The following is a 16,117-nucleotide window of genomic DNA, read 5'->3' on the forward strand; positions in this document are numbered from 1 at the left end:
CCCAAGGCCCAAACTAAAAGAAATACAATAGTAAGCGCCTTGAAAACGTTTGTTCAAAAGTCAAGACAAAACCACTCATGAGAAGATTCAGAACCACAAGACACACAAAGTCTCAGGAAATAACAATCTCTCTCGCTTCGGCTTCGATTCGATGTCTGAACATCAGATTGCGCCAGAGATCAATTTTTGGGAAGAGACTTCAGAGGAAGACTACTTTAATCTCAGAGGCATGATCGGCTCCAAATCTTTCTTCACTTCCCCTCGTGGAATCAACCTCTAGTCTTCACTCGTTCATGGCTTCCTTCTCCTTCCTCGACAGACGATCTGTTGGAGAAGACGATCAAAGGGGAAGAGAAGAAACCGACCGCCACCAGGAATCCGATGAGGTACAGTGAGCAATCAAGGTTAGGTACAGTGATGGAACTACTTAGGGTTACGGATTACTTGGGGAAGAAGCTAAAAGATGTGAGCATTTCTTTCATTGTGTTACATGGAACTGCAGATGCTGTGACTGATCCTGAAGATTATACGAAGATGCCAAGAGTAAAGACAAGACGTTGAAGATTTATGAAGGGATGATGCATCCGATGTTGTTTGGTGAACCTGATGACAACACTGAGATTGTTCGTAACGATATTGTTAGTTGGTTGAATGATAGATGTGGTGGAGACAAAACTCAGGATTGAATATATTTGGTTTGAGACTCTATTTATTGATGATGTAATGTTGTGTATAGTAATATTTTATCTATAGACAATGTATTTGTGTCAACTAAGACTAGAGATTGATATACATGTCAATCACACTGTTTTTTATATAATGGTGAACTTCACTCGTTATACAAAAGCAACCTCAACTTTCTCCATTTCAGTAGATATTTCAACCATTGATTCATTGTCTATAAATCGATTGAGATGAAGTTTATGGGGCATTGCATTTATGAATATACACTGGTTTGCTTGCTGATGAAAATATTGGACCACTTGGTAAACAGTAAACAAGAAATGGGTTGTGTTCTCAATGTTGGTTACTTGTTTGGCTCTTATTCTCCAACACGAGTACGGTTCCTAGAAAGCTACTTGTGAAAGGGGCTATTGAAAATTGATTTTCGAGTTTGTTGGGTGTTTGACCAACGAACCATAAAAGTTGCTTCTTTGTCTACTTATCTCACTTTTCTTTAATGTACTTCCCAAGCTCTGTCTTGCTTGTATATCTCTCAGCTAACCAGATAGATAGCTGCAAAAAAATGTCCCAAAAATTTAACATTCATTATAGAATAGAGTCAAATGTGCTTCTCTTTCAACTAGTATGTGGTTTATGGACTCCAAACATATTAGGCAATAAACACAAATCCATATTCCAGGTGATTTAAACACAAAGAGCTAAACTAATTGTAGTAGCATTTAGTCATTGTCTAACCCTATCAGAATCATTGTTTCCCATAATTTTTACAGTTAGTCTTTATACACCCCATATTTAGTTGTTTATAAAAAATTCAAAATGGTGGAAGAAATACAGAGTAGCTAAGTACCAAAAAAAGTGTTTCATGATCTTGAATAACAATTTTTTTTCGTTCTTTTTCAAAGTGTTCAACAAGTAATCACGGTGTCTACGTTAGCATTGGCGCAAGGATTAGTAACAAAAATGCTTCATAAATAAATCATTTCTAGAGTAACATGTAAACAAAGGATTCAAGTTTTTAGTAAAATAGTCTTACACTGAAAAAAAAAAACAAGAAATGACAGAGAGAGAGAGGGAGACACTGAAACAAGTGTGGACTGCTTCAAAACTGTAACCGAATGTGAAAAGAAAGAAAGAGAAAATTCTCAAAATTTGACAGAGACAACGTAAATCAAAGTGATCTTGCAGTGTTTAAAGTCGCCGGAGAATCTTTGAGGAACCTCTCCTCCATCGTCGAAGTTCAAGGCGTAACTAGATGGATCATACTGAAACATAGTCTGTTTCTTCTTCTTCTTCGTCTTCATCACCGCCTCCTTTACTCTCCTGAACATCTTCTTCCGGTACTGATTCAACGCCTTGAAACTACTCTCCAGTCTCATTTTTACTTAAAATAAACCACTTTCTGGATTGTAAAGGTTTAAAAGGGTCTTTATGAATGGATATTGGAAGTTTCGGCAGAAGAAAAAGAAAGAGAGGGAGTGAAGAAAAGAGTGAGCAGCTTTTTTTTGGTAACAGAATTCGTGCGAGAAATTTACATTTGGGGGGGTCACGAGAAAGAGACATAACAGAGTAAAGAGGAAGAAGAAGAAACTTTGGGCAGAGTGCCTCAACATCATTTTCGGATACTCTGTTTTTTCTTTTATTCAACTGTTTGGTCTTTGTCTGCTACTATCTCAACGAATCAATATTCTTTTCATTTAAAATTTAAACATTCTTTCTTTTCACTAATGAAAACAATAAAATAAAACAAAAGAGTGTAAAAATAGTAAAATACTAGTAGAAAATAAGACATTTACCCATTGAGACTTTGAATTGATTATATATTCTATCACTGCTTTTAGTTTATATATTTTTTTTTTTAAATACAGTATTTTATAAGTGTTTGGTAACGTTATACAATTTGAATAGAAATATTAAATTCTAAATATGATTATTGCTAGAGACTAGGGTTAAAAAGCCAGATAATCTTGGAGGTGACCAAATTTGTTAGTTTAGAATATTTCGCCATCCTAACACGTATAAAACGTCTGAGTTGGAACATCAAAATAACATATGCACCATGGTGGGGTTATTTCAGGTTTATAACAAGTTTACAGCGTTGGTACTATACACAGATTTATTCTTTCCTTTGTTTATTTTTTTCATTTATTGAAATATAAACCTGTTCAAAAAATTCCTAATGGTTTTAAATTTTATTTAAAAGTTTAGCAAGGACAAGTAACAAAATAAGAAAAGTTCTAGATTTTTTTTTTTTTTTTGCTAAAAAGTTCTAGATTTCTTGCTAAAAAGTTCTAGATTTCTTGCAAAATCATTGTTGTCATTTTTGAATTCTACACATTCAAGATAGTCTAATGTCTAAAATCCAAATCCATAATAGTTAACTGTTTGGTTTCCCTCATTAATTGCAGTTAAGGCACTTTCTGTATATATACTAAGCAATGAAACATTTAAGCTACACATCTTTAATTTCTTATAATAGCAGTTATTGTACCCTGAAAGATATTCCGTTATGTAGATGATGTAACAAGAGAGAGATTGGTACAAAACAAATAGGTTTGAACAAACACAAAAACTCGGTTTTGTATAAAATGTGAATTACATAAAAAATATATTGCCACCAGAGATATCTTTCCTCACTTCCTTATCCACTATTGAACTCCATGCACGATGGATCACTTTTACTGGACTTCCAACGCTCATGCGCATTAGCTCTGAATCTTGGCTTAGATTTTGACATGTATTTCCATCATTCAACTTTTAACTTTGTGGAATGAATAAAGTTAAAAAAAAAAACTGTGGAATGGAGTTTGTTCTCCCTTGTGAACTGTGATGCATTGTATTGTCCCCTCTTATCTCTAATCTTGTTCCACCACATGTGTACTTTTATTAAGAGAATCTACTTGCTTGCTTCTTGTTTCTGTTGCTTCGGTTTCGTTTACAAAACCTTCCAGTAAACCAAGAAAAGCGACTAATCGGATTAAAGTAATGTCTATTCTTGGTTCTGGTTAGATCTTTGTTACTTGTCCAAATTCTAACAATAGTAAAAAGTATTAGTATGTTATTTCTTATTGTACTTTTCTCTCGACAAATGGTATCACTTTGATTCAGATCTGCAAAAATAAAGTACTGACTTAATATATTACGTGTAGTTTATACTTTAGGATAAACCAATTATGCTTGCTAAAAATAATCATCCAGTCACGCGTGTCGTTAATGGTACAAAGTATGTTCGTCGTGATAAAAAAAATAAAAGTTAAAGATTCTGCCTATACGTATGCTATTTTGTTCATTAATCAAACTCAAAAAGTGTTTTAGTAAACAAAAAACACTATTCTCTTTGTAAATTTTGCAGGAAAAGCTGTGCAATAAAGGACAACATGTGTGTTCCCGAAAAGTTACAAAATTTAATTTAAAATCCCAAAACTTTCACATTCTCACATATTAGCCCCACTTGGCTCCCTTTCTTCTTCTCCTTCATCTCAATAGCTCACTCACTTCCCTCACATCTCTCTCTCTCTGTTTCGCCATTAACGAACTTTCAAAAACGCTAAAATTCAAACTAACTTCTGTTCGGTTTTAATATCAGAAATGAGAGAGCTTGAGCGGTTGAAGACGAGCATTAACCTTCATCAATGGCCACCCATTGGAGCTCCGATGAATCTCCGGCGAGAAGAGCCGTGGAAATCTCGATTCGACGACTCAGTCAACGCCGTCTCGTTCGGTTTCGTCGCAACGGCTATTCTCATCTCAATGTTCCTCGTCATGGCTATCTTCGAGAGACTGATCCGGACCACCACCACTACTACTACTACTACTACTAACCAAGATTCATCTTCTGGTCGGGTCCTTTCGGGTATGGATTCTCGGGTCGGGTTCAACGGCGCAGCATCTAAGCTCGGTTATCAATCTCCAAAGGCAAGTACTTTTTACTTTTCGCTTCGGTAAGAATAAAGTCGTAAAACATAGATTCCTTAATTGTCGCGTTATTGTCTGATTAGTACTGTTAAGTTAAGTGTTAAAACACTTTGATTCCCGTCAAATCTGATTTTGACACGTGTGATGAACTTCTGGTAAAACAAGAACTAAAAGAAAGCTTCTGTTTTTCTTAATTGTGTACTAGACACAAAAGGTTTAGCTTTTGCTTAATTATTATTCCAAATAAAAGTTTACATTTTTAAGTTTTGGGGTTATTTTCATTTGTTGTGAACACGTTCATCTCAAAAGCAAATGAAGAAAACATCATAGAGGTTTTGATTCTGTGTACTATTTGAGTATTGAAAGAGACCAAACATTGCACATGCTTTTACATAATCAACATTAAAGATGTCTCACTCACACATGCATACACTATTTGACTATATATATATAGATGTATATATGGTGATGCATTCATTGATTTCTTTCGTCATTCAGAATCTCCTGTTTTAATTTTTTTTGCTTCTTCATAATGACTAAAGGAGACAAGGAACAAGTGTAATGAAGTCTTGTTTGTTGGAGATTGATTCGTTTATAAGTATTATTGACGTGTAAATACAAAAAACTATGCGTGTTGTAGATGGAAAATGAGGTCTAACGTCCAAGTCTAATAAGACCATGTGTGACTGACATGTCCTAGGAACACAAATGACCCCACAAACTTTCTTGAAACCTAACATCCCTCCTATTCTAGAGTTAAGTCATGTTCTTGTGGATTAAATGGAGACTGCATAGTCTTCTTGACTCCAAAGACCAATGCCAGTAAGATCTTAATCCATATGTGAACTTGAATGGAGTTATTAGAGAAATAGTAGCACATTAAAGAGTTTGCTCTTCATTGTCATATTGCTGGAATAATAGTTTCATGTGGAGTTTTAAATTCTAAATAGCAGTAGGTTAACATTGGTTATAAACGGCTATTGAATCCCACTTGTGTTTCGAGAAACGGGTCAAAGATTGAATTAGGTCTTCCTCCCTGATGATCGTGGGACCTCTTTTTATACCTTGTTTTCTTGTTAGATATACTCGTTTTGATAAAGACTGACTGGCATTTATAGATTGATTTTGCATGGTTATGGAACAAACCATGTGATCATAGACTAGATAGAACCATTCCAAGACATGGGAGGACCCATAAATGTAAACTTAAGCCAAGTGTGTTTGCCCCTTTCCTTGCTCTTAACTTGAGTTTCTGTTGGGGAACAATGACACATGTATTAGATCTGTCATTGTCTTCTCCCACTCAAATTATCTCATTTGCTAATGTGTTTTGTTGGCTCATGAAATAAATTTATTATGAGAATCTTTTGCTTCTATCTGTTGGCTTTTTGTTTGTGTTTTTCTTTTAAATTTATGAATGACTGATTTTTTCTGATGTATTAATCATGCAGATGACTGTTTACACAAACGGTGTATCGGTATTGATGCCAGGAGATGATATCCCTACTTTCATCGCGCATCCAGCGCCCGTGCCATGTCCTCAACGCATCATCTCACAGTCTCAGCATCAACATAGCTCATCGAGTGATTCTTCCAACTCAAACTCCATTCAAGAATGTTGAAAGACTGTTTATTTGATCTCGTATCGCCACCACCATTGGCTTTATTAAAACATTTCAAGCCACCAACCACATTGAGCTGAGTTGAGTTTGGCATCTGATGTTTTTTTTTTCTCCTGATGATTCCGCTACATTTATTGGGTTCGGGAGTTATTTATGCGTATTTTATGTACATAGCATTAGGATTGAAACTGGTTTCTCCTTGGTTTAATTAAGCATATATATTCAAGATTTGACACTAGTTTTATAATTTCTCTGCCATTTGCTAGTTACATGAGAGAGAGAAGAGAGTATAGTCACTTTTTTCTTTCTCAAAGATTTGGAACTTTGCACACAACTCTTATCTTCACCTCTAAAGTCCAATCCTCACTGGAGTTACTTCACACTAGTAAACTGATATAAAAATCAACATCTAACTTGCTTGTTATGTGTTCAAAGAAAAAAAAAAACTTGCTTGTTATGGTAAATGGGCTTGGGACTTGGGTTTTGTGTACACCTTTAATCTTTATGTTAGTGAGTGAAAGAATCTGTAATTTTCTGGATTTTGGAATGTAGCCAATAGCCATATGACTCTCTTGTTTGTGTAGTCAATATCGATTCGACTACTATGTAAATGGTACATGTATATAACTTTATCGTCTGGTCATTCTAAATGGCACTTCTGTCATATGTTGTACCACTGTTTTTTGGAAAAGTTGACTTATACAAGTCTTTCGCATGTGTGACTTTTAGAATCCACATATAGTATAGGGAAATATATTTTCTTGCATCAAAATAAAATTTTAATTTATCTATGTTTCAAGAGTTTTTAAAGCATGCGTATCTTGGTCCAAAAAAAAAAGCATGCGTATCTCTTAGACGGATTGAATGAAGAGTGTAGATTTCACAGTTTGGATTGACCAAGTCCGCACACACATGCAAGATAATGCTTACGAGTTCACAATCACAGTAAACTTGTACTTATAGATCATGCCAGTACAAATCTGTAAAATAGATATCAATATTAATTACGTGATGTACTATTTTACCCGATAAAAAAAAAGAGAGAAATATGTCATAATAATAAACAAAATTTTATGCGTAATTTGCATGGTGGTGACTGCCTGACTGGTGTGTACATATGGAGTGGTGATAGCAGTTTTGTTTTAATGACTGGTCATTTTCTTAAATTTAATTCAAATAGTTTCCGTAGTTAACGCTGTAGCCACTTGCTAGGTGGCACACAACAAAACCATGTTTTTAAAAAAAAACTTATCATTCTGACTATTAACTGTTATCAACTCATCTTTAAACATTTTTTAGGCTTACTGTAATGAATAGAAAAAATATAAACGTCGGTGAAAAGTTAGTTTTTCTCACTTAAATCCAAAATATTGCCGATAAATACCCATACATGTCTCCCTACACATCCAGTCTCTGCTACTATCATAACACAGCATAAAAGAAAAAGAAAAAACTACGCCGTTGTCTATTATGGGTTGTTGCATTTCCGCCACAGCCACCGCCACTGCCACCACCGACAAGAAAAATGAGCCTGTCTCCAGAAAGAACACAACAGCACTGTCTCCGGTAGCCGTTGTCGAGGAAGAGACAGTAGTCAAAGAAGTCTTGTCCGAAACCACATTGGTAACTTCACTAAACGACAATTCGGCAATGGAAACGACAAGGAACAAGGTTCCAGAAGAGGAGGTGGAGGAGGAGAAGAAACCTGGAGCTGTCGACGCTGATCCTGACCCGGTTTTAGCCGAGAAAGGTTCGGTTGAACCGGGAAAAGGATCAGAGGTTTCGGAAGTTTGCAGTTTGAGCGAGAGCTTGCTTTCTATCGTGAGTGGGTGCGACGAGGAAGAAGTGAAACAGAGGAAACTGCATGGAGTGAGACAGAGGTCTCCGGCGAAATATCGGGACCGGGTCGTGGCTAATAACTACCCGACCCGGAGAACAGATATGTCTCCACGTAAGAGAAACATCGAAGGAGGAGGAGAAGGAGCTGGCTCGGTGAGGATGGTGCCATCGGGTACGGGTCAGAGAGACCCGACTGAGAGGTCCGAGAGGAGGAGGTCCAGGTCGCCGGCAATCAACAGGCCCGTCATGGTGGGGCCGAGTCGGAATCATTATGTAAGTACGGACAATGGTGGTGTAATGATGAAAAAAGGTCAGTCTCCGGGCCGGGTGAGACCTTATCCGAATAAAAACGGGTCGGAGCAAGACTGTCATCGTCAGTGGCCGAGTCAGAATGATAATTCTACCTCTAATGATTCGTTTGAAAACCCTCTTGTATCCTTAGAGTGTTTCATTTTTCTATGAGATTATTATTATTGCGAAGAAGAATATTCCGGAGCATAATACTCGAATTATCGATGGATTTTAATCAAAGAATTTGTTTAGCTTTGTATTGGATCTATTCTCAGTATTCATAAGTTTGGCAATTTCAAGATTTGTTTGGTTGTGTCTAAAATATATTTTCAGTTTTTCGGTAACAATAAGAGTAAGGAGAAGATATATTTCCATTTTTCGGCAATTATAAGAGTAAGGAAAAAGATAAAATCAATAAAGAAATTATATGAACGTATGTTTGAGTTGTTGGACGGCAAAAGATTTGCTTCTCTGACATCATTATTATATTTTCTGACAGAAAAAATCAGACGCAAGCAAAAAAGGGTTGGTAACTTTGACTCCCCTAAAAAGTTTGTTACCATACACAAAATTCAAATAACATGTAAACTAAGTTTAGTCTAACTATGTATCTTTATGTTATGATTAAAGGCAGAAGCAAGAACAGAGATAAAGACTGAAGTTTTACGTTTTATTTCTGATGAAAATAACTCATTACAAGACTTGATATTTATACACTCTACAAGAAGGATCTAGACTGACGCCAGCTGTGGCTTCATTAGCCTGCTGTAGATAAGATAGCGTAACGGTTAGCTAGCTGGATACTCTCCTTTCTCGTACACTGAGAACAGCTCTTTTGCATGAGCAAGTCTAATGCTCTTTTGTCTTCTTGTCTCAGTGCAGTAGCAGGCTTTGTATTGTTGATGGGCTTCACTTGATTCTGGACTTGGGTCATGTTAATACCCCCTCGCAAACTCGTGGTGGGTGGTTCAACCACACCGAGTTTGTTTCTGAGCGCGTAGTATGCAGCCTGAGGTAAAGACTTGGTAAAAATGTCTGCCAGTTGAGCTGAAGATGGAACATGCTGCACTATCAAGGATCCTTTTGCAACCTGTTCCCGAGCATAATGATAATGAGTGGCAAAATGCTTGGACTTCTTGTGCAGTACCGGATTGGCTGTAAGATGTACAGCAGATAGGTTATCACAGTAGACAGTAGCAGGCTTTGTGTTGTTGCTGCCAAGCTCACTCAGAACATCTGATATCCATGATATCTCAGCTGCCGTATCAGAGAGAGATCTGTACTCAGCTTCTGTTGATGATCTTGAGACAGAGTCTTGTCTTTTGGCTGACCAGGAAATGAGATTAGAGCCTAGCATTGTCAGAAAACCACCTGTAGATCTCCTTGTTTCATGACAACCTGCCCAGTCACTGTCACAGAATGCTTTCAAGGAAGAATCAGATGCCGATTTAAAATGAAGTCCCATGGCAATTGTCCCTTTTGTGTACCGCAGAACCCTCTTCAACAAATGAAAGTCTGCCATTGTTGGCTGATGCATCTTTTGACACACAAGATTGACAGCAAATTGCAGGTCTGGTCTTGTTAAAGTAAGATATTGAAGCTTGCCCGCAAGACTCCTAAAATATGTTGGATCGCTGAATAACTCATCTTGATGAGGTACACGATCAAGTTGTAATGGCAAAGGTGTTGGCATAGGAGCACAATCAACCATCCCTGCTGCATGTAATAAATCTGACGCATACTTCTCTTGATTTAGAAAGATGCCTGTTGGTGTATACTTAACTTGAACACCAAGAAAATAACTCAGAGAGCCCATGTCCTTCATTCTGAACTCTGAACTAAGATACTCCAGTAGCTTCTTCATCGCAGCTGAATCATTTCCAGTTAAAACCATGTCATCTACATACAAGAGAAGAAAGATTGTTGCTTCTCCATGACGATAGATGAACAAGGAGGGATCTTTCACACTGCAGACAAACCCATAGGCTAGGAGAAAAGAGCTGAATTTATCAAACCAAGCTCTGGGAGCTTGTTTTAAACCATAGATTGCCTTATGAAGAAGACACACATGATCTGGAAACTTCGAGTTTACAAATCCTGGTGGCTGTCTCATGTACACTGTCTCTGTTAAGTCTCCATGCAAGAAGGCATTCTTGACATCTAACTGCTTTATATCCCACTTGTTAACTGTTGCTGTATGCAGAACCATCCTTACTGTCGCTGTTCTCACCACAGGACTATAAGTCTCAAGAAAATCAACTCCTTCTTCTTGTTCATTGCCTTTTGCAACCAACCGTGATCTTAACTTCAGCACACTTCCATCTGCATTCAGCTTCACTTTGTGCACCCATCTGCAACCTAAGACATGTGTATTGTCTGGACGCGGAACTAAGCTCCAAGTCCTTGTCTCCTCACATGTATCTATTTCTTCTCCCATCGAGTCTTTCCAGCCTGAATGATTGAGTGCCTCTGCAATACTCTTAGGTTCTGATGGTATGCCTTTGACAGTATGTAAGGTATATCTTGGATTTGGTTTTCTAATACCATCTTTAGCTCTTGTTACCATCTGATGAGCATTATCTTCTTGGGGTTGTTGTTGCACAGGAACCACAGGCACTGGTTGAACAGGAACATTTGGTGCGGGTGGAGGGACTAACACAGGAGCTTCTTGTAGCAATGGAGGAAAGTCAGCTTCAACATACTCAAAATGAGGTGTTGGTGCAGTATGATTCTGTTTTCTCATTCCCGAGACCACTTGTTCTTCAGGTGTAGACTGATCCTTGTCTTCTGTAGTTGACATAGGCACCGGAAGACCTTTGTACCATGCTGATAGTAGAGGCGTATCAGCTTGTGGTAAGAAACTTTGATAGTCAGTAGCATAGGGGTATCTTTCTTCATCAAACAGAACATGACGACTGATGAACACACGGCCCGTATGTGGATGAAGACATCTGTATCCTTTATGTTTCTCAGTATATCCCACAAAGACACACAGCAAACTCTTAGGGTCGAATTTGTTGTGTGCATAAGGACGGAGGTATGGATAGCAAGCGCAGCCAAACACTCTCAAAGCTGTGTATACTGGAGCAACCCCGTTGATCTTCTCAAACGGACTTAGACTCTTATCATGAACTGATGTAGGTAAGAGATTTGAGAGAAAGTTCGCAGTGAACACAGCTTCAACCCATAAATTCTGTGGAAGACGAGCTTCAAAGATCATTGACATTCCAAGCTCCAGAAGGTGTCTATGCTTTCGTTCTGCCAAACCATTTTGCTCAGGGGTGTGTGGGCATGACAAATAATGCTTGATACCGCAGCTTGCAAGGTGAGTCATGAGCTGTGTATTGACAAATTCTCCACCACCATCACTCTGAAATATGCTTATCTTTCTGCCAAATTGGTTCTCTACCAAGCTTTGAAACGTTTTGAAGACAGCATATACATCAGACTTGAGTTTGATAGGATAGAGCCATGAAAATCTTGAAAAGTTATCAATAAAGATCACATAATATCTGAATCCTTGAACTGAGGTAACAGGTGCTGGACCCCATACATCACAGTGAATCCTCTCTAAGGGATTTTGAGACTGATACACTGAATTAAAGAAAGGAAGCTTTGAAGTCTTTCCTAAATGACATGACTCACACATAGTCTTATAGACTTTATTAACTGAAATAGACTGGATTGCTGATAGATGTTGAAGAATCTGATGATGAGGATGCCCCAATCTCTTGTGCCAAATCACATCACTTGTGCTCTGCTGCCTTGATGAGTAAAATGCCAGAAACTGAGGATTCTCCAATCTATACAGACCTTCATGTTTACTTCCCCGACTGAGAAGCTTGTGTGTTGCTTTGTCCTTAACAAGAACAGTTCGTGAGTCAAACGTGATTTCACATGGGTAGTCATCAGTTAATTTGGACACAGACAGCAGAGACTTGGTTATACCAGGACATACAAGAACGTTATTAAGAGGAAGCGTACCTGACATCACTGGTAAAGCAATAGAACCCACATGCGTGATCGGCAAGAAATCTCCATTACCAACCAAGACTGAGTCGGAACCCGAGTAAGGCTGAGCAGACTGAAGATTATGTGATGAGTTTGTGACATGATGGGTAGCCCCAGAGTCTGGATACCAGTCGTTGTTCTCATACTCATGACCCTCTGATCCTCTTATAGCAGCCAGTGCTTGCGGAACTTCAGCTTGATAATGCTGATCAAAGCGCTTGTAACATGAGACTGCAGAGTGACCATATTTTCCACAGATCTGACATGTTGGACGCGAACCTCCTCCTCCTGAGTTCTGTTGTGTTCCACGTCCACCAGTCTGACCAAACTGTTGATAAAAACCCCGGCCTTGAGTTGAGTAGCCACGACCTCTTGATCCTCCTCTGTACTGTCCTCTTCCTCTACCAGAGTAACCTCCTCTCTGTGTATAAAACGCCTGGTGAGGTGTAACTTCAGAGGAAACAGCATAACTCTGAAGCTTTTCATCAAAAGCTGTCAGCTTGGACATTACATCATCAAGATTCGGAGCCGGAACAAGGTCCATAGAGTTTTCAATGACCGCACATATAGACTCATAATCTTTACCCAAACCGTTGAGAACGCCGAAGATCTTTTCACTGTCAGGAATAGGTGCTCCAATGGAATCAAGCTGGTCACACAACGTCTTGATTTCAGACAGATACACCGTCATCGTCTTGTTGGCCTTTGTAGTATTCTGAATACGTCTCTGAAGAGCAAGCTTCCGGGAGGCAGAGACACGGTTGTACTTCTGTCCTAGAGCTACCCACACCTCTTGTGAAGAATGAAGTCCATACACTGAGCGAAGAGCATTCTCAGTAAGAGTACCATAGATCCAGGCCATGATTAGCTGGTCTTTTTGTACCCACTTGACAAACTCCGGGTTAGCTGCTTCAGTAACCTGGTCTCCTTCGCGAACAGTGATGGTTTGAGCTGGTCGAGGGTGCGTGCCGTTGACGTAGCCGAGAAGCATCTGAGAAGAAAGGAACTGCTCAAACTGCAGTTTCCAGAGCAAATAGTTGTCATCCTTCAACTTCAAGGTGACACACTGAGTAATCGTCAAGTTAGACGCAGACTGAGGATCGGGATTTCCGTCCATGATGAGCAAGAAAGCGAATCCAAGATCTACTTTCTGTGCTCTGATACCATAAAGGCAGAAGCAAGAACAGAGATAAAGACTGAAGTTTTACGTTTTATTTCTGATGAAAATAACTCATTACAAGACTTGATATTTATACACTCTACAAGAAGGATCTAGACTGACGCCAGCTGTGGTTTCATTAGCCTGCTGTAGATAAGATAGCGTAACGGTTAGCTAGCTGGATACTCTCCTTTCTCGTACACTGAGAACAGCTCTTTTGCATGAGCAAGTCTAATGCTCTTCTGTCTTCTTGTCTCAGTGCAGTAGCAGGCTTTGTATTGTTGCTGGGCTTCACTTGATTCTGGACTTGGGTCATGTTAATAATGATCTTCAACTAATCAACTTGAGTATGTTGTGTGTATTATAAACTATATGAAATACTTAACAATATAGTTATTTAATCAACCTAGTCAAAGAGTTGATTAAGCTTTTGAATGTTTATGTATAAACTATAAAGTCTAATTGCTAAATAAATACAATATAATATTATTGAATTTCGGATTTCTAAGATTTTTATGCGCATTTTCTTTCCAAAATATATAGTATTTGATATTATGGATACACAATTCATACTCCAAACTATATACTAGTATATAATGAGATTCTTCTATGCTGAACACAGAGAGAGTCAAAAATGTCCATGTAACAAATGACAAAACCTAGTTCATCGTATATATGTTCAAATTGTTTGATATGTTCTGACTTGTGTATTCGCAGCCTTACTCAAATCCTCTATATACAGACTATGTAGGATTATGCTATCTTATTTTAGATCTCCAACCGTGTAAAATAATTATGGGATCCTTCAATTTGATTATTTCACTTTTACACTTAGAGATTTAGGGGTTTTCACATTACAAACAGTTGATTACATTTGTTTGGTAGACCATTCAAACATTTTTCTTTCCTATAGCAATTTTCTTTACTAGTTAGGCTCATCTTTGGAGAAAGCATTGTAATAGATTTTGCTTTTTAACGGTTTCTAATATCGTGATTCGTGAGTTTTCAAGACTATATGATTTATAACGGATTAAAATTTGGTAGGGCAGAAAATGCTGGGAGGGCCGATGTCAAAACCAAAATTTGAAGTAAAATGAAGCTAGTGTGATTTTGAATAAGCGAATTATGTGCCTTGGATCCTCTGGTAACAGGTGACCAAAAAGTACCCTTTGCATTCTTTAATCTTGTTTCGCTTTTTGGGGATAATGAGAGACCATCTTAAACATTGAGGACAAATAATAAAGCCTAACTTTACAAGATGTATATTTCGCCTATAAACACTTTTTTAAAGAGACCTATAGTTCGAACTCACATTAATGCATCGCCAAAGCTCATAAGTCATAACTAATTTTTGTTTGTATATTAGCACTACAATGATCGTTCGCATTAACATAACGTTTGAATTGATAGTTCAACTACTGGATACCCTATCTACTTGAATCCTAATCTATCTTGATTGTTTGATATGGTGTGAAAAAAACATTTTAATTGTGACAGTTCATTTCACTTTTAATATCAATGGTTTTATAGTAGTTGAACTGCTAATTATGTAGAGTGAGAGATCATGTTCAAGTTTGACCACTTTGATTTCTTAAAATATTTAAAACGACTAGAATATAAAATTATTCTACTAGTTTAGTTTCGGTCTACAATTTTCTAGTTGAATTTGCGAATTATTTTCAAATGTAGAGTTAAGTAAAACCAAATTTTAATTCGGTATTTGTATGTAGTATTGGTTAGGTTTAATCTAATTGGCATCTTGGTCTGACCAAAACAATGGTAGGAATCATACCGTAGTTGTAAGTTGTCACTAGCGGGAGGTTTCCTTCAAGTGGGCTTGACGATACATAATCGACCAATTTAGGCCCATATCTTCACTTGTTAAAGGCCATTAGAATATTGTTGTGCATTTATTTTCAGCTTTTGCATATAGTCTCAGTAACCAATACACTTTGTCAAGATTAGTCAAGGTGCAAAACCAGCAATAGTCGACGGCTTCAGTTTGCTGGTGTTATTACTCGGGTCATTAATAGCTCATGCAGATATATAGTCACACATGAGTATCAAAGTAAATCTTATCTCAAACTAAGAAAACATGCATGCCAAAAAATTATTAGTACCATTGATTGTTCACACGTCCTTCACTACATGACCAAAACAACAAGATACAAATTAAATATATCATTTTCTTAAGAAATTGGTAAGAAGTGATAGTAAGTTGTAACTGTAAACACAAAACCAGAATTATTAATTGCTAATATGATATCCACAAAGTGCAATTATGAAATTGTCTCTCTTTTTCAAAAGGTTATACCACAAAAAAAATCAAATAACAGTGATAAGTTTTAATATGGTAAGTGTTTCTACTTTCCAAATAATGTAATATAGTTCATTGAAACTAAAAAAATGTAATTGAACTAAGACAACATCAACCAAATAGTTTTTTAGAGCAAGAAGCGGCTAACCCACATTCTTAAACTATAGTCTTCACTCTCTATCTTGGGAGTTATGTCCTGCTTCACCACCTATTGGTGGCTTCTTTGTTTTTATGTTACTGTCTTTTCTTTTGTTACTCTGTTTTGTTGAGGTTGTTTAACCT

The 16,117-nt window shown here is 37.5% G+C and overlaps 3 protein-coding genes across 3 annotated transcripts; 2 read left to right on the top strand and 1 right to left on the bottom strand.

Moving 5' to 3' along the window:
* Positions 1–196: 196 nt before the first annotated feature.
* On the bottom strand, positions 197–3,170 carry BNAA06G06840D. Its single transcript, XM_048782155.1, has one exon. The coding sequence runs from the start codon at positions 2,058–2,060 to the stop codon at positions 1,827–1,829; it is 234 nt and encodes a 77-aa protein (XP_048638112.1). The 5' UTR covers positions 2,061–3,170; the 3' UTR covers positions 197–1,826.
* A 961-nt stretch (positions 3,171–4,131) lies between these two features.
* LOC106380913 lies at positions 4,132–6,468 on the top strand. The gene is made up of 2 exons (XM_013820761.3): positions 4,132–4,596; positions 6,048–6,468. The coding sequence occupies exons 1-2, from the start codon at positions 4,270–4,272 to the stop codon at positions 6,216–6,218; spliced, it is 498 nt and encodes a 165-aa protein (XP_013676215.2). The 5' UTR covers positions 4,132–4,269; the 3' UTR covers positions 6,219–6,468.
* A 1,052-nt stretch (positions 6,469–7,520) lies between these two features.
* On the top strand, positions 7,521–8,649 carry LOC106380905. The gene has a single exon (XM_013820747.3). The coding sequence runs from the start codon at positions 7,689–7,691 to the stop codon at positions 8,517–8,519; it is 831 nt and encodes a 276-aa protein (XP_013676201.2). The 5' UTR covers positions 7,521–7,688; the 3' UTR covers positions 8,520–8,649.
* Positions 8,650–16,117: the final 7,468 nt, after the last annotated feature.

This window comes from Brassica napus, chromosome A6 (genome assembly GCF_020379485.1).
Source record: "Brassica napus cultivar Da-Ae chromosome A6, Da-Ae, whole genome shotgun sequence".
NCBI lineage: Eukaryota > Viridiplantae > Streptophyta > Magnoliopsida > Brassicales > Brassicaceae > Brassica > Brassica napus.